Source organism: Coturnix japonica, chromosome 4, assembly GCF_054131305.1.
Source record: "Coturnix japonica strain WE chromosome 4, WE-NBRP24, whole genome shotgun sequence".
In the NCBI taxonomy this organism is placed as follows: Eukaryota; Metazoa; Chordata; class Aves; order Galliformes; family Phasianidae; genus Coturnix; species Coturnix japonica.
The window spans coordinates 83,082,501-83,107,486 of record NC_140666.1 but is presented as its reverse complement, the minus strand read 5'-3'; the positions used below and the strand labels follow the sequence as shown (position 1 = coordinate 83,107,486).

General features: G+C 40.6%; 1 protein-coding gene across 26 annotated transcripts in view; it reads left to right on the top strand.

The window, feature by feature from the left end:
- ADD1 (adducin 1) overlaps window positions 1–24,986 on the top strand; it is a 49,284-nt gene that overhangs the window by 5,431 nt on the left and 18,867 nt on the right. For 13 of the 26 annotated variants that reach the window (XM_085545781.1, XM_085545777.1, XM_085545776.1 and 10 more), the window contains exons 2-8: window positions 18,312–18,524; window positions 19,045–19,207; window positions 19,792–19,943; window positions 23,105–23,185; window positions 24,121–24,270; window positions 24,510–24,653; window positions 24,786–24,884. In XM_085545781.1, the coding sequence (XP_085401907.1) occupies window positions 18,330–18,524; window positions 19,045–19,207; window positions 19,792–19,943; window positions 23,105–23,185; window positions 24,121–24,270; window positions 24,510–24,653; window positions 24,786–24,884 (984 nt within the window). In that variant the 5' untranslated portion in view covers window positions 18,312–18,329. Of the gene's footprint in view, window positions 1–1,103; window positions 1,175–2,667; window positions 2,753–8,654; window positions 8,701–11,932; window positions 12,013–18,311; window positions 18,525–19,044; window positions 19,208–19,791; window positions 19,944–23,104; window positions 23,186–24,120; window positions 24,271–24,509; window positions 24,654–24,785; window positions 24,885–24,986 lie in introns of those variants that run through there. The other 13 variants (XM_085545782.1, XM_085545779.1, XM_085545778.1 and 10 more) reach the window with 5 other exon arrangements.

The following is a 24,986-nucleotide window of genomic DNA, read 5'->3' as shown; positions in this document are numbered from 1 at the left end:
ATGAAGATGTTGAACAAGACCAGACCCAGCACCAACACCTGGTGAACGCTGCTAGTTACAGTCTTCCAAGCAGACTCTGCACTGCTGATGAGCACCCTCTGAGCTCAGCCAGTTCTCGATCCACCTCGCTGTCCACCTCACTGTCCCTCATTTTCTATGTTTCAGCTGATGGGTGTTTCTTTATTTCTGTCATCTTTTGTAGGTTACAGAAGATTTTCATCATTTTTGGGTAAAATTCTAAACAACAAAGGAATTGCTTTATTTTTTAACCATGACTTTGAGTTTCCAAGTGATTTGAACAGGTTCACTAGAAGGCATCAAATTCTATCTTGACTCCAGACCAATTCTTTTTAATATAAATTTTCTGCACTACTATATACATATAGCATATATATGACATATATGTTTCTCCACCCCTTCTTGAGCTTAAAGTAGAACTTAAGAGACAGTGAGATTTCAAAGGTGTTTCGTGGTACTTCTGGTTATAACTGAAGCATTTAGTTTTTGTGAAGAATAATGATCTCAGATGTTTGTGTGGATCTCAACTCTACCTGTGAAATAAATCTTTTCTTTCCATGTATGTGAGGATAGGTGAAAAGTTGGTTTATTTTGGCAGCAGTAAATTTAGAGAGCTTTCCCAAGGGAAGTGAATGTCATTTCGGAGATCAAGTGCAAAATGTTCTGGTGCTTTTTGGATGTTGGACTTGATGACCTTAGAGTACTTTTCTAACCTTAAAGCTTCTATTAAACTGTGTGTTGCCATTCTGTAGATCTAGTAGCATACGTGATGTGAGTGGAAAGACAGATTAGTATAGATACATATTTAATCTAGTGCTAAGTCATTATATCTTTTATACATCAAGAGACAGTGGGCTTGTTTGCCTTGGTGGCAGAGGACCCTCCTGGTCTCTCTGCTTCTGCTGCCTGAATGCAGATGGCTGCTGCTGTGCTTTTCCCACGCTGCTTTCCATCTCCTTGAGAACCTGTATTAATCCTGACACTGCTGAGTTATGTGGGTCATCTTAACTGAGCTTCTTCCCTCTCTCCTGGAAGGAAAGGATTTGTGATTATAGCACTGAGGTACCAGTTTGGCAACTGAGATTTCCACTCCTACATCTGCCACAGGCTTTATTGTTGATCTCTAATGGAGATGGACAGTGCAACCCCAGTTAAGGTACCTCTACCTTATTGTAGGACAGTATCCTTCTAGTAGCTTCCAGTTTCCCCTCACTGCAACAACCTGGACTGGAGCCAGGAGCAGAGAACTGTTAGCAGCACAAATGAGAGGAAGATAGTGTCTCAGATTGTCCTCTGGCATGCCTGGCAACTGGAAAATAAAGGGTATTTTGGCAGCTGCTCAATGAAAGCCAGAAGTGGTGAACAGAAGGTTGGGAAGCGTGGTTAAAATCTGAATGTCAGCCAGAAAAGCTGGACTCTAGGCAGTCTTGCAAATTGTGAGGGCAGCCTTATTAATGTAACATTCTGGCTGGTGGAAAAGTTGCCTGGGGCAGAGTCTTTATGGGTCAGTACGTGCCACTGAAGTGGAGAGACAGCTCTGTGGGCCACAAGCACAGCTCCCAGGGTCAAAAAGAAACCTTTGTAGCTGCATTCTTACGTGGTTTGGATGCCTTTCTAATGGGAGTGGGCTAGTGAAATGGAATAGCTGGTCTCCCAGAAAGACAGATCGGTTTCTTTCTCATCCTTTCTTTTGGTCATTAATGTACTTCTTTATTGACGTTGGAATAGTGTCCATCACTAATTACTTATATAAGCATTGATTAGTCACCCAAAATATGGAGAATGCTAAAAATTGCGTAAAGAAAGGAGATGAGAGTAATTAGTTACCTATAAACACAAATCCAGGGTATCCTAATGTCAACATTTTAAAGAGCTTATTTCTGCATTCCCAGGTTTACAGGGCATTAAGTCATTACTGTAGTCACAGATGTTGTTGAGATATATAGGGGACTTACTGAAGCAATGTATTTGGAACTTCATGGCACCACCATGCCTTAGAGGGACATGGCATCGCTCACTTCCAGTATTGCAGTTACTGGAGGCACTTTGTTAAGAATGAGGCAGATTTTTAATGCATCCTGTCCTTTGTGGGCCTTTAATTAGTGATAGAAGCCCTCTTTGTTCAACAGAGTCATTCAGGATATTGTGACTTCTGATCCATCAGGTCCTGGTTTGAAGGTGTGTTCTAATAATCAGATATTAACAGCAGAAGGAATAAGCAAGGTTGTTCAATCTGAATTTATTTGTGACTTCTTGTTCTACAATTTTGACTTGTTTAACTTGTCTTTAATCTGATATGTCAAACGTTAATGAATGAGATAAATTTAGAGTAATTTCATTTGACTGATGCTAAATCTATTCTAGCAAAGATCTGATGAACTGTGTGTGTAATCTGGTAATCCCTTCCCTCCACCCTCCCCTGTTGCTATAGTAATCCTAAATTTGAACCTTATTGCTGCACTTCTCATTTAAACTGAGCTTAGTGATTGCTGCAGTGCAGTGTGTTCTCAAGCAAATATTGATAATGAAGGGTGTTTTATTTAGATTTAGTATCAGAGGTAAAAGAGAAATTAACCATCCTTTACTTGTTTTCTTTTGTTGTGGCTCTGGGGAGACCTCATGGCATTAATGTTTTCCTTCATGTTACAGGCAGGCATCTTTGGGGGGTGGGCAAACAAATAAAGACCCAACTAAACCAACCAAGAGCAACAGCAACAAAACAATAAAGAAAAAGGTAAGCCCCAAAAACCCAAACCCATCTCTCAAGGTCTCAGAAAGCTGTTAATAATTGTAGTTAGAGGAGGGAACGCTCATAGTGCAAAGGCTAGAACTTGATTTAGCATCCAAATGTTCTTGCAATTCCAGTTCTGCAGCAATGCTCAGGGCTCATTAGATGAGGTGCTTTCAGCCACTTTTGGTATGGCTGGACTTCTGGTGCAGCAAAACGTGCAGATAATTCTGGTAACTGAATGAAATAGTTGTTCTCTTACCAAATATTGCTTTTTATTATACGGAAGTATGACTTCTTTTCCCAGTGGAAATGCAAGAGCTAATGAGCTTAATAGCAAATTGAATAAGAACATGAGGACTAAGCAGAACACTGAAAAAGACTGATCTGTCTTATCAGGAAGCACGGAGACAATGAAAGAAGGCTAAAAAGAATTTAAATATGGGTGAAAAACTACATGGAAGGTTTCCCCGTCTCTAGAAATGGGGCATCTGCCACCTCTCTGGGCAACCTGTTCCAGGGCTTCTCTACCCTTAAAAAAAGCCAAAACAAAGAAACCTTCTTCCTAATATCCCATCTAAACCTCCCCTTAGTTTGAAACCATTTCCCCTTATCTTATCACAACAGACCCCACTAAGGATTCTGTTCCCTTCTTTCTTACAGCCCCCCTTTACGTACTGAAGGGCTGCTCTTAGATCTCCTTGGAGTTTAATATAGTTCTGCTGGAAAACTACAGTGATGTCTGTGTAAAAAATCACTTATGATGTTGTCAGGATTTGCTAAGTATGGATTGAACTGGATGACCAGAAGAAAACGTATTGAATGTATGTTGGTAGTGGGGTGTGTCCAGGATCAGGTCCAGGTCTTCGTTTTTTCATTAATTGATTTATTCCTACCATTGCCATTAGATGCTACCAATACAGAAGGTTTTGCCCAGAGGGAATTGAGGCCTTGGAATATGAGTAGTAGAGAGTGTCACCTAAATTCTTCTCAAACATCATTGAGGGTAGAAAAATGAGGATTTAGAATGGAAGAGGCTCCTATTCCTAGAGTGACTGAGGGAATCGAGAATTATCTGCATGAGGGTACCTAAAAACATGTCTTTTTTGAACCTGTAAAACAGAGCACGAAGAAGTTATTCTCCATAAAAATGAGTGAAATAGCACAGGTGGGTAAAATGAGCTTCTTAAGCTGAAGGTATGAGAACAAATGGGTACAAACTGTCCAAGAATAAACCAAGTCTGGAAATTAGAAAAGATGGTTCCTAAGCAACAGAGGCAGAAAAGCCTGAAGCATCCTTCCCTTAGGAGTAGTGGCATACAACTGTCTTTAAGATGGAGCTAGTTAGCTTATGTAAGGGGAGGAGGGGGTGGAATGTGTAGTTTTCCACAGTGCCTGGGGGTCTGAATATTCCTCTGGTTCCATGGTTCCTGTCCTGTCAGTCTTTGCAACCTTTCCTTGACCAGAGACTGTAGGTGCATTGAAGAGCTGTTTCTTGGGCTGACAGAATGCTTGCATTCTGATGTATGTAAATGCTTTTATCAAGGGATAAAAAAATGCATAGGCAAGTAGGAGGCTTTAAACTGTTTTATGTAACGCAGTACGTTGTATCTCATGAGGTGGATGTATGTTATGATATTCATATTTTCAGTATAAACCCTGAAGTTAACACAGTATAAATGGGTTGGATGTTAGGGGGAAGTTCTTCACTAGGAGAGTGGTGAGGTCCTGGAACAGGCTGCCAAGGGAGGTTGTGGATGCCCCGTCCCTGGAGGTGTTCAAGGCCAGGTTGGACGGGGCCCTGGGCAACCTGATCTAGTAAAGGTGTATGTTTGGTGGCCCTGCCAGGCACAGGGACTGGAGCTTCATGATCCTTGAGGTCCCTTCCAACCCGGGTCATTCTGTGATTCTGTGAAATGGACTTTATAAAGAGCCCTGAGGTGGTGAAACCTTGTATGTATATTGAGAGATATTGTGCTGCTGTTCCTGTGGATTGCCAGTGTTTGAATGAAGACTGTCCACGTCATAAACTAGTGTGTCTCCTGAATTTGTGCACAATATAAGATTGGTGGTTTTGCAGAAGACTTGCAAAGAAAAGGCTTGTGCTGCCTTCTCCCGGCTTAACAGAATGAATCTGATCTACAGGCTGGGGAATTAACGGTGCCCGAGGTCACAATATCTTTAGAAGTTGTGCAGTTATTATGACATGCTAAATCACGTTTAATTCCTGCTGAGGTATTTCAGACCCAGGGGAGAACTTGTAAACGCTCGCAGATGCCAGTGTTTTGCTTGTATCAATAGTGTGCATTATTGGATGGGAACAGAAACAGAGGTAGAAATACAGCATCTGCTTTATATTCTTCTATTCTAAATATTTTCTGTAAATGTTTTTGTATAAAGCTTCATTTTTGGAAGGAAGTTCAGGCATGGAAAGTAGTTTGGTAGGGCAGGATAGAAACGTGGTGGTGTTTGAAAGGTTCCTTCCGGACTGTGCTTAATGTGTGTTATTGAGTTCCCTTCAGCTGTCAGTTGAATTTCCTGTTAATTTTAGGTAGCAGTAATTTCCAGAGCAGTGTCCAGCAAGTGACCTGTCCGTGTGCTTCTGGTGGGATGTTGTTGTTATTCATAAACTCGATGTATTTTCATGTTTTATGAACAAATAGATAAAACTGAGTACTATTTCTTAGCCATAACGTCAAGGGCTTAAGTGGTACTTTGCACACATTTAAACTGTTGCCAACTTACGTTCCAGAAATGGAGCTTGATGGGAAAAGAGCTTGACAGCCTGTATTTCAGAAATAAATGCTATTTGAAAGGTAACCATGTGTGTGGTATTGTTTGCCATTCTGTGACCATTGTTAAAATTACATTGAACCTCCTTTTTATGATGAAGTTGTTCATCCTTGTCGTTTACTGTTAAATGTATGTGAACTACAGGCAGCATCAGTACAAAAGGAAAAAGGTCCAGTGTAAGGCTACAACTGTTTGGCAATCATATCCAATGAGTAGGTGACTCAGCAGATACACTGCAGCTATTTCAGCAAGGAAAAGGCATTGCTGCTTTGAAAGAACATGGGTGACAAATGAGCGCTAAGAAGGCTGTAGAAGTTGAATGTCTTGACGTTTTGTTCTTAAAGTATGTTTTAGCTCATGTAGGATTAGAGATTCTTACGTGCATGGGACATGTTTGTAATGTATGGGGTGCAGTGGCAAATAGTGGACAAATACAAATCAGGAGAGGTTGGTTTAGTTCAGGGAAGAGAGATGAGAAAAATAAATTGAAATAGAATTAAAAAATAAAGTGATACCATAAGGGCAGGAACAGCCTTAAAAGTCTGGGTTACGTTACAGAGAGGATTTTCACTAGGATTTTTACACAGAACATACCTCAGACACACTGCTCTTGTTAAGTCATACGCTCTATTTGCCCATGGGACTTACAGCATCATGATGTTACAGTCAAGAGTTTAACTCGGTGTAAAGATTGCACTCCTTGTATCAGTCATATGAGGAACATTATAATGTGTGTAATTGTTTCACAGTCGAAAGTAGAACATCAAATCTCTGCAGATGTGTTTGTTAGTGATGCTGTTCTTCAAACTGTGCAGCATTGTCCATATTTATGGGAACGTTTGAAAAGTTAAGCCACTACTTTGGCTATTTGACATCATCTGTCCACTCAGGCAAACACCAAAACTTAATCTATAAGACCCCAAATGGAGTTTACTCTGGCAGCTACAGAAACCATCTCTTCCTCGTGAAGTCAGTGCATCTGGAAGTAGTAGTGGGCAGATGGCTGAGTAAGTGATTAACTTAATACTTGAACACTAGAATTGACAGGCTTTTGTTTAGTTATTAACAAACCCAAAATAAGTCTGAAGCAAGTAACTTCCGAAGGTAGCTGAAGTTAAACGGCCTGTGCAAAGTGCATCCCTTGCAGGGAAGGCTTCTGGGAGAGATGTGATAGTACATACTGGGGTCTTGATACAGACAGAAAGGTAACAGTTTAACGTTAAAATGGCATAGTAAGTATAATTTATTGCATGTCTCTATAGACAGTAACACGATAATTCAGGGTCATTGTCTGACTCCCAGCAGTTACGACGTGACTCTTTATCTTTGATGTTCAGTAATTTAACTTAGATTTCTATTTCTAAGATGAAAAGCACAACGCTGGCTAGTGTGATTTTTAGAACACAGTGGATTCGAGAAGTGTTTGGGCAGTGCTCTCAAACACAGAGTTTGAATCCTGGGCAAATATGCTCTGCTGCCTTGCTGTGATGTTGAGGCCTTCCTCAGATGGGTACTTGTGTGTTCGGGAGTGGTTCTATCAAGGCTGCCTGTCCCACAAGGTCTCAGGGCACTCAATGTACATGCAGCCAGCTCAGGCTCTTGGATGAGGGCAGCCTTCATGGATGGACCCAGTGCATACAGCAGAGTGAAGTACGAGCCATTCTTTCAGTTTACCAGCTTATGTGGGAGGGGCTCCATTACAGTAACTGAGCAAGTATCAGGCTTGCTTTTGTCCTTCACTTGTCTTCCTGCTGTGACTTGTTTTTCCATGTGCTGTCTGTTCTCCTTCATTGGGTTGATTAATGCAACCCTCTGGAGATTAAAGTGGTCCTTGTTAAGGAACAAATAAATAGTCCCAGTAAAAGTGAGTGGTCGGGCTTCCTGAAATGAGGAAGTCTGGTCTTCTGTAGGTGCCTGTGCTTCTGCAGGGAACTTAGCTAAAGTGGGCGTAAGCACTGTTAGTGTGATTTGCAGTGACTGAAGAAATGGGATTGCTGCACTTCTCCCCAATATGAATCTGAAGCCCCAAAGTGCAAAGCAAACACTTTCTCATTTTCTTTTTCACTTGATAGCGATAGTCTCAGGTGGAAGGCCCGAGTTTGCATAATGTTGGTCTGTGAAGCCGTATTTGCTTGTGCAATAGTTGTCTGACAAGGGAGATGGCATCATCAGGAGGGCTGTTTCTTCGCGGTGTTTCATCTCTTGCCATGTGGGTGTGCTTGACCCCTGAGGTTTACCCAGAAGTAGGAAACACGGCCGCATAACTTTGGAGTTGGGAACATGTTCACACTCCCCGAGGTAAAAGAAAAACAGAAAAGAGATGCTCCTAAAATAGAATGCATTGGGGCATTTTGACATGCTGTTTCCTCGTATGGAACAGATGACAATCTAATGCAGGAAAATCAGTTCCAGTAACATTTTTATGCATAGTTCATGTCTTTCATCTTTAGATTAAAGCTAAGGGTGCTCCAACAGAGCGAAAACAACACGCTCTTGGATTTGGGAACTGCGGAATGTGATGAACTTTGTCTTGCAGACACTTGTAAGACCTCTTTGAAGATGGCATTAATGGCCTTCATATAGGACGTGTGTACTAGACAGTGCTCAGAAATGTTCAGTGTAGGGTTGAAGATGAGCAGTGCAAGCCATGTTATATAGCGATGCCTGCGCATTTATGTGAAGTACTTAGAAATGCCTGATTCACCACCTCCTAAAGGTGTTCTGAATTTAAAGAAGCTTGGCTGTTAGCTGACTTGGAAATAGGATGATGATGCATCCGAAAGGTTTGCATTTGGATCAGTTTTCATTTGAATGTGCAGTGAAAATCTCACAGGGAATATTTACGTCAAAATTCATATTAAGGTTTGTGTTCTCCAGGTTCCCTACGTGGGTTAGAAGGATACAGCAAGATACTTAGTTTCTTGAGGATAAATTTTCAAGCGTGTCAGATTGTATCACATTGATGTGTATTTTATAGTAACTGAAACAAAGATGCTTCTTTCCTTCTGAGTGTAGGCTTCTAACATTCTGTCCAATTCTGCTGCATCAAAAAACTGATTTGGTATTGGATCTTATTAGGATCTCTGTCCTTTCCTCCCTCTCCCATCAAAACTAGGAAGCAGTTTAAAACCACTGGGGAGTGCCACCTCCAAAAGCCTCAGGTAAACATGAATGACACACTCATGAAAAATTCAGAATGTCTACCATCATCACCTGCCTGATCTAAGCCTGCATGAAATCTCCAGTCTCTGTATAGCATCAACCTCATTTATGTACCCTAATTCTCTCTTATAGCCCCGTCTGGTAGCACGCCCATCAGCAATGCTTGTGCTGCTTCTGTGTCGGGCCTGCTGGTTCCAGCATCATGTCAGCGTGCTCTCTAATCGCTGCAGCAATTCCTGAGTCACCTGCATTCTCTGCCAGAAAGTAATGCCTGAGGTTCATATGTCGAGTTTCTGGGCATATTCAGGCAGTTCCTTCTCAAAGATCTCAACCTGCCAGTCTCATGATGTAGGACTGCTTTTTCTTGGGGGCATTAGTTGCAGGATCTCAGTATCTTCAGAGGTACATTGAGCATGAGCTCAGGCCTGCTGCTTCTTGCTGGCTCCCAGCTCTGTTACCAGGTGGTGGTATGCTGGAACTTGGCCTCTTGGTTCTTTGTGTGATTTCATGAACTGCCAGAGCAGCTCCACTAATGGCCTATAACTTCCTTAATGTTATGTTTTTTGTGTTTGTTTTTTTTTTTTCTAGTGTTCATGACTTAATTGTAAGTTGCAATTAATGTTACCAGAACAACAGATGTATTATAGCAAATGGGATTTCTTAGCGTAAGATAATAGATGTTGTTTTGACAGGCTAACATTAGTGATGATGCTCTTTGCTGTAATGAGTAGGGACTGTGCTAATACTTGGTCTCAGCCTAGAAAGAAAAACTGATATGCTTATGGGATTTCAGCTTGGCCTTGCTTTAATAAGAGCCTCTTGTCTCTAAATCAGGATATAAGAGATTATATAAGACCTGTCAGTGAGGTTTAATAATTTCTGATGAATGAAGAAGTTGAACTTAAAATGTTTTTGATTTTTCAGTCCTTTTTGAGGCACCTTATAATAAGCCTCCAAGTTCAGTGTGTCTGTACAGTCAGAATTAACTGTAAAACTATCTACTGGCTCGTGTGCTTGATTTTTATAAGGTAAGTCCTGGCTGTGCTAAGTCTAGGGCTGTCTATGTGTAAATGAGGGAAGTGACTACCTGTTGTTTTCTATCCCATAGATAAGATACAAAATGTAATCTAATTTTTCTGTTGAAAGCGATCATTGCAAAACAGTTCAAGAAGTTAAATGCCGCTCTGTTCGTTGCCTGCACAGTTCTCAAATCTCATTCCTCACTATTCAGACTCTGCAAAAATAACTGGATTCTGCCCAAAAAGGGGCCATGTAGCCTGCACTGCTGCATTTCAGTCAATCCTTTATATACCATATATATATATCCATCATATACCTAATGATTCAGACACTGTGATTTATTGTCTTTTTAAAATGTCAGGGAAGTCCTTATGTCCCTGTTCAAAAATGGGTTTTGATTTTCTTTGTCCTCCAGAAGAGCTTTTGGAAAACACAGGTTCTGGATGGCGTCAACAGTGGTGGATGTTCACAGTCACTCAATGTTTTAAAGCAAGATTGTTTTCGTATGCATAATAACATTGGGTGTGTTGGTGGTGCTTTTTGGTTGGAATTGTCTTTTCCCGGGACACTGATCTGACACACCCATTTGTTTCCAACAAACACATTAAAGTAGACTATCATGTCTGATTTTGGGATGTCCAGGAAGGTACTCTTCCTCAATCTTTGGTCTTTGCACCAGCCCGTTGTTATTTAGGGAACCTGCACCTTGTACAGTCATGCATTCAAGTAAGTGCAAGAACCTCCTGCCTCTGCTTTGTGGTTCTTCCTAAAGCTGCTTATGAGCTTCTTGGTTCTCATGCAGTGCTGCAGCCTCTGTTCTGCAGTGGGGAATGGCCCTCACTGCTCCTCTTCACCTGGTATGTTAGAAGAACCCCCAAGTTATTGATGGACAGTAGTAAAACCTTGTCCTCTGTTAATAACTGTTATTATTATCAAGTTCATTTTGAGACCACAGTTTGTTTATGATTCAGACACTCATTTTGGTTTGTCTCAGGCTTTCTAAATATCCATTGCATAAAACTGTGGCCCTGCCCTTAGAAGAGCTGGGGCTCACATTTGCCCCATGCTCAGAAATGTGTGGGCGCTGGTTTGCTGGTGAGTTCAGCACGAGGCCTGGGCAGTGCATGTGGGTTCACAGCAACCTAAAAATAACAGGACTTGGGTTAAACCTCTTTATCTGTGTGGGCTTGTGACCCTGATTGCAATAAATATACACTAGCTTTCTGGTGTTACCACCATCCATGAATACTAATAGTGGCAAAAAATACTTAATTTAATATTGCATTGACCACAGATGCTTTGACAAATTAGAAGATGAAAAATGAAAATCAATGACAACTATTCCTCTGTAGTACTGAGGAGCTCGTGTAGCTGAGCCTGTATGACATCAGTGACAACATGTAACGCAGCAGTTAAGCAGGGCTGGGAAAAACACTTTCCACCACTGCTTTCTGTTCAACAAACTGGCTTAGGGAGGCCTTGTTTCTACTACAGCCACTTTTGTTCTACAGGCTGTTCAACTTCATCCAGCTTTAAAAATAAAAAGGGGGAAACAAAGTGAAATGAACCCAGGGAATTCTCTGAGCTAAACAGCCAAATGCATCTGAGCAGCCAGTGAGACAAGTGAAGGTATTCAGGAACGTGCATCCTTTTGGTCACTGAGATTGGTTAGGTAAGATGAACCTGAATTATTCTGATGGCAGGTTTGCACTTCATTACAAACAGATAGAGATGCTCTACCTGATCTTACGGAAAGTTTGTCCTAATCACAGGTTAGATCAGTGTGACCTGAGCAGAAGAGAAGGATTAAGGAGGATTTTTGGTAGTCTTCTGTCTGACATTCAGTTTCCAGCTGTCACCAACCTACCCTCAGGATAACGTGCTGTGTGAATGAACAAGCGGCACTAGAAGTGCTTTGGAAGCTGCAAATAACACAAGCACATTGTGCATGTAGGAACATTCTTTTTTCTCCAAAGCCTAAGTAAGAGAGCAGATACAGAGATTTCAGAAGCAGACGGAACTCTCATCTCAGCACAGACACAGTAAAACATATTCTGGAAGCTGGATTAAAGCTTGTGTTTTGAAAAGATTCATGAAGCAAAGACACAGGATTCCAGTGTCTGTGGGTAGGAAACTTCCATCTTGATTCAAGACTAAATGTGTCTGACACTTGTTCTCCAGCATGAAATTTGTCCATGTTTTTCTTGGCAGGACTGAAAGGCGGTTGCAGCCCTGTGAGCAGCTCGTCTTTCTTCATACCCAGACAGGTGGAGCTGCTCTTCCTGCTGAAGGTAGTTCTTTACCTTCTGCTTCACTGCTGTATCCATTGCACTTCTGTAGTATTTCATGCCTTTCTTGAAGTGTGCATATAACCAGAGTTTATATCTTAATAGCATTTTTGTTTCAAGGTTAGATAAACTAATTTTGCTCCTTGATATTCTTTTATTTGGCGATCACAGTAGACTGTCTGGTCACAGCACCGTGTTTGCACCTCCTGGTAGGGATTTATGGTTGCTCCAGAATTCAGATCTTGAGTTTTGTGGTATTATATCATTAATTTGGTAATTCTGAGGTTTTCACTTGAGAAGCTTCTTAAATTGGCACTCATGTTTTCAAAACAGAATTGCATGCAGAGCAGCTTCTTGTGGTATTTGACAGGTTTTATTTGGCAGTGGGAGCTGATTTGATGGCTCCTTAAGTCCAGGTTCAGTGAGCAGCAAATTCTGTGTCAGTTCCAATGCAGGAAGAGATAAAAGAAATGCGTCTGGAAAGCTGTGCTATGACTCTGAACCTCAATCCTGAAGCCTGTGTTGTTCACTGAACTGTAAGGGGTTATTCTGGGGACAACCAAAGTCTTCAGAAGCAGCCGCCTGTGACCCAGGTGCTGCCCTGGTTCAAGGTGTTTACATTATGTAGAGTTTTTCTGTTACGTGAGCAGTATAGCTTCTTATGTTATCATGGAGTCGTGGAAGGGACTTTTTGAGGTCATGTGGCCTCACTCCCCTGCATTGAACAGGGACATCCACAGCGAGATCAGTTGCCCAGGGCCATATTGATCCTGTTTTCTGCTGTCTCTGTCTTTAGTCATCCATGAATTTATGTGCCGAACCTTTCCAAAAATGCAATATCAGAATCACTTGGAACAAGTCACACTGAGTTACTGAATCCAAGAAGTGAGAGCAAAGTAATTTTTCTGCTGCAAAGACATTTTTGGTCATGTAAGCTTAAAAAAATACCAACAAACTGCTTAGCAAAAAGTTAAGATTGGGAAGAAAGAATGAGGAAAAAATGACATGTTTACTGCCATGGATACTAAGGCACGATATTATCCATCCGAAATACAACACTTCCAGAGAGATAAACACACAGTTGGTTTTCTCTGTGTTTTGAGGATCCTGTATTTGACTGGCAGTACCTCTGGTGCTGAGTGGGATGGTGGAGCCTTCATTCAATACGACATAAAGGAGTGTTTGTGCTCATGAAATGGTCTCTTCCTGCCCCAAGACAAAGAGCAGTGGAAATTTGGAAGATGCACGAGCCAGGAACATTTGGTAAAGAAAATAATTTGGTTATTCACGATGCAAAGTACATTGTCTGTTAAGAGGTACGGGCATGATTTACTTTCTTTGTTCTTACACTTCCTAAGGTAGCGCCAGCTTTTCCTCTTCAAAGTTCAGTAGGAAACATTTGGAATGGAAAGAGCAAATCCAATGTCATTGGTGCCAAAATGTTCTCACTGAACATGATGGAAACTTTAGTGCAAACAATAAATCATTTACTTTTGTAAATAATTTTTCAGGGAGCAAGATGAACAAATTTTATTCTCAAGTAAATGAAAATTGTTAGTACAGAAAACATCAGGATATTGGGTGAAGTAGTGATAGCATAAGCTTGTGAACAGCTCTTCACACAGATGCTGATGGACTCTTGCTGTCTGTAGGTGGGTGTTCAGACTCCTGGCTGTTCCCCTGCTGCCTGGTGTTGATGCTGTCAGTGTGGCACAGCTGCTCGGTGACCTCGAGTAACACACTGCCTGCATGGCACCCCTGCCTTCCTGGCTCCCTTCTGTCCCTTCCTGGCATTCCTTCTCTGTGCCCCAGCTTTGCACAGCTCCCTGACTCCATTTGTTCCCTCTTTCAGGAATTTCTTGTCAAACCTTTTTTTCCATGGCATAGTTCTGCCTGGTTCTGGGCTCCCCATTTTAGGAAAGACAGGGAACTTCTTAAGGATTTCCAGCAGGAGGCCACAGAGATGGTGAGGGACCTGGAGCTGGCACCTTCATGAGACCTGGGGATGTTCATCCTGGAGAAGGGAAGGCTGAGAAGGGATTTTGTCATTACTTAACTGTCAGACAGGCAAGTGAATGGGACCAGGCTCATTTCAGCAATGTGCAACAGCAGGACAAGGGGCAATGGGTGTGAACTGAAACATGAGAATTTCCATCTGAACACAAAGAAAAACTTCTTTAAGGGTGACAGAGCACTGGAACAGGCTGCACAGAGGGACTGCGGAGCCTCCTCCTCTTGGGATGTTCAGGACCCTCCAGGACAGTTTCATGTACAACCTGCTTTAGCAGAGGTTGGACTGGGGGATCTCAGAGGTCCCTTCCAACCCCTCCAATTCTGTGATTTCTGGCATGAGAGGAGAGAACTTGTTAGAGGAACAATCAGAAACAAGTGGGTGCAAAGCAGATTACTACGTCGCTGTTCTCCTATGTTCAGCCTTTTGTTGCCAGTGACTGGAACTGTAATGGTGGCTCTGGGCCGAGAAGAGTTCTGACTCACTTGCAAGCTGGACACAAGCACCCAATAAGAGTGTTTTGCTTACAGAGCATTTTGCACAGGGGATTTGTAAGCTACCAGGACAAGAACAAGTTCTATGATTCTAAGTTTTTGGAGTTTGATATGATCTTTGATATGACTCGATTTTACAAGATTTTGAATCAGACAACTCTAAACTTAATAATAAAAATAAATGAATGGGTCTGTTTTTGTTGTTTGTTTCAGGAGGAGATTGGAGTGGGTTTCTTTTTGCTTCTCAGTGTTTTTATTCTCAGTTGGCCTCTGCAGGCTGAAAGCTGCATTGATGTGAAGAGGTGTGGTCGGCCCTTCGGTGGCAGCGAGCCCTTAGATTAGATCAAGTCCTGTCTGGTTGCAGCCTCAGCAAAAATACTTTTCCTCTGAATGCCGAGGAGCAAAAATAACTCATTACAAGTTAGTGCTATTGCTATTTGTGACAGGAAAAATAAAGTCATAACTGAAAAGAAAAAAGATAACAGAAAAAGCACAGCCTCTCCCCAGCAACAAAAAGCCACCCTACCTTTAAGTGATTGCAGTGTTCCTCCAAGAAATGCAGATAGCTGGTTCTTGGCTGACAGCTTCTTGTGAGCCATTACAGAGCTCAAGGTTCCTATAATATTTATGATGGTGCTACAAGCTAAGAAACACTGAACCTGTAAAGTCTGAGATAATCTATCTCATCTTCCAACTATTATAGGAGTTCAGTATTAAAATTTTAAATGTGTTTATTGACTGCATTGGAATCTCCTCCCAGACGCACTGTGGTTTTGGTAATCTGTGTATGTTTTTAGTTTTGAGGTGTTGTTGTGCCCTTGAGTTACTGCAGACTCTTAATGGCTGTTGCTCTCTCAACGTGTGTAGAATTATCAAACTGAAAGTGCATCATCTGCTCCTTCTTACGTAGTGCTGGGGAACAGGAGCTGTTGAAAACACTGACGTTTTTCTTCTTTCTGCATGTTAACAGGAACAGTTTTGTGCTATTCCTCTTCTAAACCTTGCTTCTTTTGTTTGAGTTTAACCTCCTGGCCCTTCCTCTTCGGTGAATGGAGGCGAAACCCTCTCTGTAGTATTAATTTTAAATAAAAAGGAAGTAATCCTAAGTATTAATAATTATTTCAGGATGTTTTTGACAGCAGTGTTTTTTGTCTGTAAATGATCTATAAGTTGTATAGGGCTGCTTTCCTGATGGTCATTTCCTGACCATAGCTGTGCACGCAGCATCCAGTGAGTCCCATATGCTGAGAACTGGCTTGATGGCTCTCATTTGATGCAGTGTCTTTGAAGAAATGTATAGCTTTAATATATGCAATAAATGGATTTAATTGCTTCAGTGACTGTAGGCTGTGATTTGTGTTTCATGGCTTTGCCCGTAGTGATGGATGCTGTTCATTGTGGTAGTCTATCATAGAATCATGCAGTGGTTTGGTTTGGAGGGACCTCACAGCCCACCTAGTCCCCAGCCCTGCCATGGTCTGGCTGCCCAGGGCCCATCCAACCTGGCCTTGAGCACCTCCAGGGACGGGGCATCCACAGCTCTGTGTTGGAAAGTTCCTGCTCGCAGAGGAAGGATTTCTGTGCACTGAGCTTCCAGCCGTGGCTTTCAGTTAAGGGTGTGGTGTCACTGACACACTTGTGCCAAAAACAACGAGCGTGGCAAAAAGTCCATTGCAGCTTATCTGACTTCCCCGTCTGCTCAGCTTAACTGTTCTGATTCCTTTTATTTTGTCTCTGCAGACGTTGCTGAAGGTCTCACTGCAGAGTCCATCTTGCCTTTCGTTTAAAGGGCTTTTGAGGAAATTAATGGATAAATTTCAGAGGCTTTTGTGAAATGTTGTTAAGTGCATCAGTTTCTAATTCAAAAAGTGTTACCTTTCTCGTCAGTAGCTAACACTGAAATCGGCAATTGCTGTTATATTAAAAGGGATTATTTTAAGACTGTGTAGGGATGGGGGGGATGCTAGTAATTGTGGATATCTGTAAGACTGAGCTATGAACTGGATATTTAACCTCTGGCATAAAAGGACTGCCTGGAGATGAATGCTGAATTTCCTGTTAAATTATTACATTCCAGATCCTTCTCAAACTCCAGCTCAGAGCAGGAATAACACAAGCTCAGTGCAGTGCTGCAGTCCCATTTGGGGATTGCCTTTGTGAGGCTGCTGGGAGCAGCATGGAGCAAGGAGTGCAGATGTGCCATGTGCTGGGCAGTGTTGGGGGTGGTCAGGACTGCAAAACACCTGCTTGGGTCTGCGGGCTGTTGTTTTACAAGCCAGAAAGAGACACAGGCATTAATAGAGCTCAGAAAAGAGGCTGTAAAATCGGGTAGTAGGTTTTGAGTGATTTGTTTGCTGCTTTTTGGAATGGCAGGCAGACCTGTCTTCTAATGTAAGAATTAGAAAGGATGAGATCTGCTGATTCTGATGTCTCAAAGTAGATGATTTTCTTCACAGCGCTGATTTTGTTCGGCATGTTTTGCATTTCAAAATAACTTCTTCTGTGTGCATCCACATCTGAGGTGGTTTAGCTAATAAATATGCAGGTAAATGCCTAATGTAGTTTGCAAGCAAAAGCAAGACAGGAAGCTAAGGAAATTTTTAAATTGAGGTTTGTGTCAATATTTACCAGCTCTAATGTGCAGAAGGAGAATCGTTATTTAGATGAAGATACGTACAATCTCTTCCACTGCATCACAGAAAGAATTGCAGTAACTTGCAATATCAGCAGATTCCGATGGTACAAATCCTTACAAAACTGAAGGTGTGTAATGAAATGAACAGCTGAGTTTTTCCTGCCTGTTTGAGCCCCTGGTCTCTGAATCACTCTAACTGAAATGAGTCTGATCTCAGTGGAGCAGGGAGCTGGAGGCTGCTGCTGAATTTCCTTTATCTGTTCCTATACCTGCAGGAAAAGAGCTGCAGGTTCGCTTGGCACATTTATTGGTGAAGCTGCTAAATACAATGAGGGTATGGGATTTCAACGTGGCATATTTTACATGTAATGTACATCACTGCAGCTTGCCAAACAAGTTTTGAGAAGTACAGTTTGCATTGGTGACATTTTGCTTATCGTGTGTGATGTGCAAAGAAAATTATCTTCTCTGAAAAGGTTGAATTTAATACGTGATCGGGAATGAGAGATCCACGGCTGAAGGTGTTGCAGGGGCTGCTTTATCAGACTTGAAAGGCTTCATGAAATCTTGCAAAAAAAGATTTTTGAATGAAGATTGTAACGTGCTTTGAAAACTGGAATAATGGTACACAAAGGGGTTCTTGTGAGTGAAGATCATCTTGTGTGGATGAGCAGTGCTGGCTGTTTTCAGGCTTTCTGGTGGATACCTGCAGTTGTACATCACATGTAAAGCAGAAGTGAGCTCTGGCCAGGGGGCTCATTTCATTGACTTAAACGTCTGAAATTTAAAGTTATTGTGACTGTAGGCATTGTGTTGTCACAGTGTTCTCTGTGACAGGATTTGAAAGGCATTTGTGCTTCAGAAAGCAACACTGCAGTCAGCTTTAGGAGCTGGATGTGGGAGTTCTCATGGTGGTTTTGTGTAGCACGTATCCACATAGTACGTTCAACCTTGAGTGTCTATTAGCCTACCTTTCTAGTCACATCTCTTAAGACCATTTTTCTTTAAGTTATTGCTATCCTACTGCAGAAACAGGGCTTTTGAGTTTGGGAGGCCATGATAACAGTAGGTGAATTTGAACTTTTTCTCTGAAACAAGAAACACTTACTAAGTTCTTCATTTTTTCCTTGTTTTATTCATGCATCTTCTTTGTCCTGTTCAGGTTCCATAAAGCCATACTATGAATGGTGATTCTGGTGCGGCGGTGGTGACTTCGCCACCTCTAACAACAGCCCCTCATAAAGAGAGATATTTCGATCGAGTTGATGAAAATAATCCAGATTACTTGAGAGAGAGAAATATGGCACCTGACCTTCGCCAGGATTTTAACATGATGGAACAGAAGAAAAGAGTCTCCATGATTCTTCAAAGCCCGGTAAGAAAAGAAAATGCTCCATCTTTGAAGTGATGAATTTATTATCTCTCTATTGTTTGAACTTCCTTCTAAAGTTAGTAGCCCATTTTTTCTCACATTACCTGGTTGAAGTTTAACACTTGCTCATGAAGAAGCCTCTCAGACTTCATTTCAGGATTCTGTATGTTATCCATCAGCATTCTTTTCATATAATCTTTGTATTTATATTAAAACATCTTTTTAAATTGTTTTGTATTTTAACATTCATTTAAGTACTGAAATCAAGTAACTCTTCAAACAGTAGCTTATGCAGCTCTGTTCTGTGTTCAGTTTTTTGTCATCTGACATTTGGAATATTACTGTACATCTTTTCCAGAACAGGTGCACAATTAGAAGTATTGAATGGTTTGAGGATTATTATAGATATTTCCCTCATGGAGGAAGTACATACAACGTTTTCATTTAGGTGTTATAAAGAAGCTGTATGAAAAGCTGAAGTTGGTGTGTATGTGCTTTACATTATGCAATGTCCTGTTGGCAGGCTTTTTGTGAAGAATTGGAGTCTATGATCCAGGAGCAATTTAAGAAGGGGAAGAATCCAACAGGATTATTGGCTTTACAGCAGATTGCAGATTTTATGACAACAAATGTGCCAAATGTCTACCCAGCAGCACCACAAGGAGGAATGGCTGCGTTAAACATGAGTGAGTGCACATTAATGTAGAATGGTTGAATTCTCTTGTCTGAAAAGCTTAAAATGAAGACAGTGTGAATGCTGTGAATTTCATTTTGTTCTGTGAAGTTCAGATACTACCTTGCCCTCTCATTATAATTAGACCTATAGTAACTGTAATGCTTTACTGTAATCCTCCTCTATTTAGCTTGCATTTATTATTTCTTAATTACACCTTACTAGGTGTATAATTCTTCTTTCCAGGTATAAAAACCTGTATGTCTCAAGAAGTGGAATATTTGGGGTTACAATTCTCTGTTATCAATGAATAGTTATATTATATGAGATTGATGGGAGGGATTTTACTAAAGAGCTTACCGTCACCTTAACCCCAGTGAACATTAAGGAAGCTGGCTCTAGCGAAGATCTTGTCAGAGATCTTAATTATACTGATTAAATATGCATTATGACACGATAGTAATTAAATCTTGCTCTCCATTTCTAAGGCTAATATGTTGGTATTAACTAGCAAGAAAAAACATTCTAACTGCGATGGCTGCTATTGTGTTCTAGCTAACACAAACACAACTGCCTTGTGCTTTCTTCTCTTCTCAGGCCTTGGCATGGTGACACCAGTGAATGATCTCAGGGGGTCTGATTCCATCGCTTACGAAAAAGGGGAGAAGTTATTACGATGTAAATTGGCGGCTTTCTACAGATTAGCAGATCTCTTTGGCTGGTCTCAGCTTATTTACAATCATATAACAGTGAGTATTGAATCAACAGAGAACTGAACCAATTGTTTTAGAATACAAGTGAATTGATTCCCTCCCTCATCTGTCATCTTCTCTTTGTGTGGAAGAAGAGCAAAGTGGTATTGAAAGCAGAATAATAGTGAAGAGATTAGTCATTGCTTCTTAAGAATGAGAGCTGAAATGGCTTGGATGTCAGCTACCATAGTATGAATAGACTTAAGAGAGTGTATGTGAAAAATCTTACAAGGAAATTTAAGGTTCTTAAAAGGCTGAATCTTTTAGTATCTTAAATGGTTTGAGTAATTGTATGCATTATTCTGCAAGGTAATGTCTTCATTTTCTAAGTGCTAAGCCATCTTTTCACCGGTAATACTATGCAGTGTTACTGTAAATTCTCTACTGACTTCTTTGTAAAGGAAACCGTAGTATTTCAGAACATGAGTGGACTGTTGAGCTTCGTGTTGCATGCCAACAGTTCTCTTTGTAACTGAGTAATCGCTGGCATCCTCAATAAGAATGACAAGGAGGTCAAATCAAGGAGGTTTTATGTGCCAGAAGGATGATCAACACGAGTCTCATGAGTGAAGTCACAGCTGTGGTGTGCAATTCAGTCGATTGTTTTCCTAACAGAGCTGGATTGTTGTAGGGTTTTGTTCCACGTAGTAGAGGTGGTCCATTATGTATTTTTGGTTTTTAATTGCAATCTGAATGAAATATGGTAATTTAATTATTTCTGCTTTTTGAGATTTCAAGGTACATTGCTTATGAACTGATGAATATAATAAATGATATGAGTAGGCGCAGGATCAGGCAATGCTGATTAGACCATTTGGTTCTTTTACTGAGGGAACGTATCCAACATAGTGGTTCTTGTAAACAGCTCTGTGCCACCCCCTGATTTTTCATACGTGACGTGAGAATTGTTTTTTTAAAAGGAATATTAATGCTGTAAAAGAATAGCAGGGAAGGAGCTTTAGAGATGGCTTTCTAGTGTCATATTTAGCCCTGGGGATATTTGAGTTTAGACACAAAGTTAAGTGTAATGAGGAGCTGTGTGCCTAGAGGCGTAAGTAAGGCCATGTAGTTGGGGAATAATGCATCTAATGCATCGAGTTTGTTTTCTTTTACAGAGGAGAAGGAGGGAAAGTACAGAGAGCTTAGATAATTAGGTTAGATAATGCGTTAGCAGTTCAGTTGGAAGATAGGGCATTTGGAGTATGAGATGTTGGAAATATTTTGGCTGTATTTTGCTTTTGAAGGGCAGAGCAGTGTTAGAAAGTTTTCGGTTAATCATGTCACCGGCAATCACAAGTGATAGTTGACTTTCTTATACAGATTCCTCCAGTGAATAGCAACCTGAAAGGTGACTAAGAGATATAATTTACCTTGAGAAGTCGATGTGGAACAAGGTTGTTGTGTTTACAGAATAGTCTCGTCTTTGTTCTGTATGCCTATATATTAAGTGGTACTGTGGAGGCAAGGTGCTCTTTAGAATGTGGCAGATGTTATCACTTGATGCAAAGCTGGATTTTGACTCCAGGTTGTTTTTTTATTGTGAATGGATGCTCTCATTTCTAGGTGATTGCACTGAAGTTAAAAGCCAGTAGTATACTTTGTGGAAAATACAATGAAAAGGTGAAAACAGCCTTCTGTTAGGGATGTCACTGTGCAAGACGGAGGAGAAAGGCTTTATGAGCATATGAGAGAGCTGATTGCAGTACCTCTGCTCCTCTGGATCCTTATCAATCTGTCTGTGTGTTCAGTCTGGTGCAGTCCTGGTGCAGAATTACAGAGTTACCAAGAGCTTTCATGTCAAGTAAAAGGATTTGTAATAAACCTGGGTGCCTCCAGGGTTAGGTAGAATTTGACATTACAGGTTTACTGCAGGTGCTTCATTCACTTGGTCTTGGTTTGCTTTGAGGGCATGAGTTGTTTATTGGATCGGATCCTGAAGTAAGATGGTTTGGGAGATGCTGCCCTTTGTTTATGGTATGTTCTAGCTTTCTCATTAGCTTTTTGTGCATTTTAATAATACCTGTTTTTTGTTTTGCATAATTAAGTAGAAGATTTTCTAGATCATTTGGAATTCTGTAGTGGAGAATTATTTTGGTGATTCATAAAAGTACAGGTTATCTTGGACTAGCTGGTGCAGTTCAAGGCTCGTGTGCACCTAATCAGCTGGTTATTAAGGAAGGCAGATTTGTACCACAAACTTTCAGGACACTGATCAACTACTTATTAAGAAAAGTTATTTTCCTGCAGTAGAAAGTAAGTATCCATTTAATACTGAGAGCAGTAGAAGACCTGAGTGAGCAAAAAATAGGTGCATCTTAAGGCAGTGGAACATCTGTGTGTTGGATGAAATTACCCGCAGAGCTTCCTTCAGACTTCAACTGCTCTGTGAAAAATGTGAAGAAAAAAATGTTGACACGTAGCAAAGTGGGAAACTTCATGAAGTTGTATTTGAACATTTGTTTTAAAAGATCTCCATGGGCTCTGAGAAACACGCTTCTGGCCTGATCTCTGAAATGAGCATAAAAGCGGTTTTGTTATCAGAAGTTATTTCTTTTAACTTCTTTTAACTAAATCTCCATTTTAACTTTCCATTGAGAAACCTAAATTACCTGTCCAGTACTTTTCATTGTACAGTGGTGAAATGAGATCAGCATTGTTTTTGTATAATGAACTCAATTATCTCACATGGCACCCCAGGATCAGTGGTGAAACCCAGAGCAGCATCAAGAAATTTTAAATCTGCGGGCTAAATTCTTACACGTTCTTACATTTTCTTTTATACTTTCTATTTTACTGGAGTGTAAATACAGTTGAAGTATAAATTCATTCTCAAAAAAACCCACAAAACCACCAATGCTTTTCTGCATTTATCACATCATCCCTTTTATCTATGGTTATTTAGTTGTCTTTTTTTACAGCATGTAAGGAATTAGCAATGTTCCACCCATCTGAACAGCTGGCATGTACCTACCATCCAATTCTGTTCAACATGGTGTCAGCATGTTGGCCATCTGTCACAGCATACGTGGAAGTTGTATTGTGTATGCTGTAGTCATACTTGCTCGTTCCATACTCAGGAATTGAAAGTAACTTTCATGTGCTGTATGCTTTATTAAATAGTCTTAATAACTTGCTATTACTCTTCTTTTTTTCCCTAGGCCAGAGTAAATTCTGAGCAGGAACACTTCCTCATTGTACCTTTTGGACTTCTTTACAGTGAAGTTACTGCCTCCAGTCTGGTAAGCAGTGCTAATTTTTCACAGTTGTAAAATACAAATAGTTGAATATTTTCTCTCTTTTTCATTCTTTTTAAGAATTTAAATTCTGTACTAGAAAATACTTAAAAAATTATTTTTATTTACATGTTTACAATTGCTTTATTAAACATGGTTGTCTTTAGTACAGCAGAGGTGACTCTAAGATGGATTTATTTCCACATGTTCACCAACAGATGTCTTCCAGCTGGTCTTGCTGTTCGCAGGGACCAGACACCTTTTTGCTCAGGGACTTGATCTAGTGGAGGGTTGTTAGTCAGGGTTGCATGGTTGGGTTGTGGTTGGACCCGATGATCTTTAAGGTCTTTTCCAACCTGAGAGATTCTGTGATAAGCTGACTACATCATACCCTTGAAAGGCACTGGCTGCTGAGTCAGGATTGTTAAGGGAAACAACATATATTTGGGACATAAGTGCCAGGTTCAGCTTCAAGATACTCTGTCAGATGCTTAATTCAGTTGATGTAATTTAATCTTTAACAAGAAGCTGAGACTGGAGATAAACAGTCTTTTTGAGTTTTAATGGTAGTAGTTGAAGACACTACACTCTTAACTGTTAGCTCATGGGTAGGGTAGCCTTCTGTAAGCATTTGTCTTAAGTTTACAGTGCTGCTGTAAGGAAAGGCAATGAGAAAAGTAAGACCTACCCTTTCTCGTTAGTTCAGATCTTTTAGAAGAGATTAAGGAACACGTACTGGCTTTTGTGTTGTTGGGTGGGTTGGTTTTTTTATTTTTATTTTTTTCCTCTGCTTCCTTTTATCTTTAGAGCAGAAGTGTAATTATTTGTCAAAACAGAATAACAGAAGAAATATATATTTTTAAAGTTCCAGAGGTGGATTCTGAGTTAAGTCAGATTTCTGTCAGCATTTGACTTATGAAACAAATTGTTTTCATTTCTAGGTTAAAATCAATATTCAGGGAGATGTAGTTGACCGTGGAAGCACTAACTTGGGAGTAAACCAAGCTGGATTTACTTTGCACTCTGCAATTTATGCAGCTCGGCCTGATGTGAAATGCATTGTTCATATTCATACTCCAGCAGGGGCAGCGGTAAGCACATTGTTTAGTTTCTGGTGTCTGTGATACATTTCCCTCCCTGCATGCAAATGCATAAATATGTTGGTCTCCTCTTAATCATAGTTTGGCTTCCTTTATGGCATCTATAGTGGTCTAATACTTCCATATCTACCTGTATTTATGTATGTATCAGTGGTTTTCCTGATATGTATATACTTAATTTTTCTTTTCCTCTTGAAGCAAGTTAAGTGGGTTGTTTCGATATTTCCCAGGTTTCTGCAATGAAGTGTGGTCTGTTGCCAATTTCACCTGAAGCTCTTTCTCTAGGGGAAGTAGCTTATCATGACTACCATGGTATCTTAGTGGATGATGAAGAAAAGGTGGTTATTCAGAAAAACTTGGGGCCTAAAAGCAAGGTCAGTAATTACAGCTGAAATTAAATGAAGTGTGTGGGGGAAGGGGAGTATGTTATTTAATCAGAATCCGTATATAATTCACTGGAAATACTTGCATCGTTTTTGTTAATCTTCTTTGCAATGACTCTCTAGGTCCTTATTCTAAGAAACCACGGCTTAGTATCAGTTGGAGAGACTGTTGAGGAGGCTTTCTACTACATTCATAACCTAGTGCTTGCCTGTGAGATTCAAGTAAGAATTTTAGTGTTTATATAATACTACAGTCTTCTATATTGACCTTCAACCAAATTAACAGTTGTGCATTTTACTGGTTAAGCTATTGATCTGAACGAA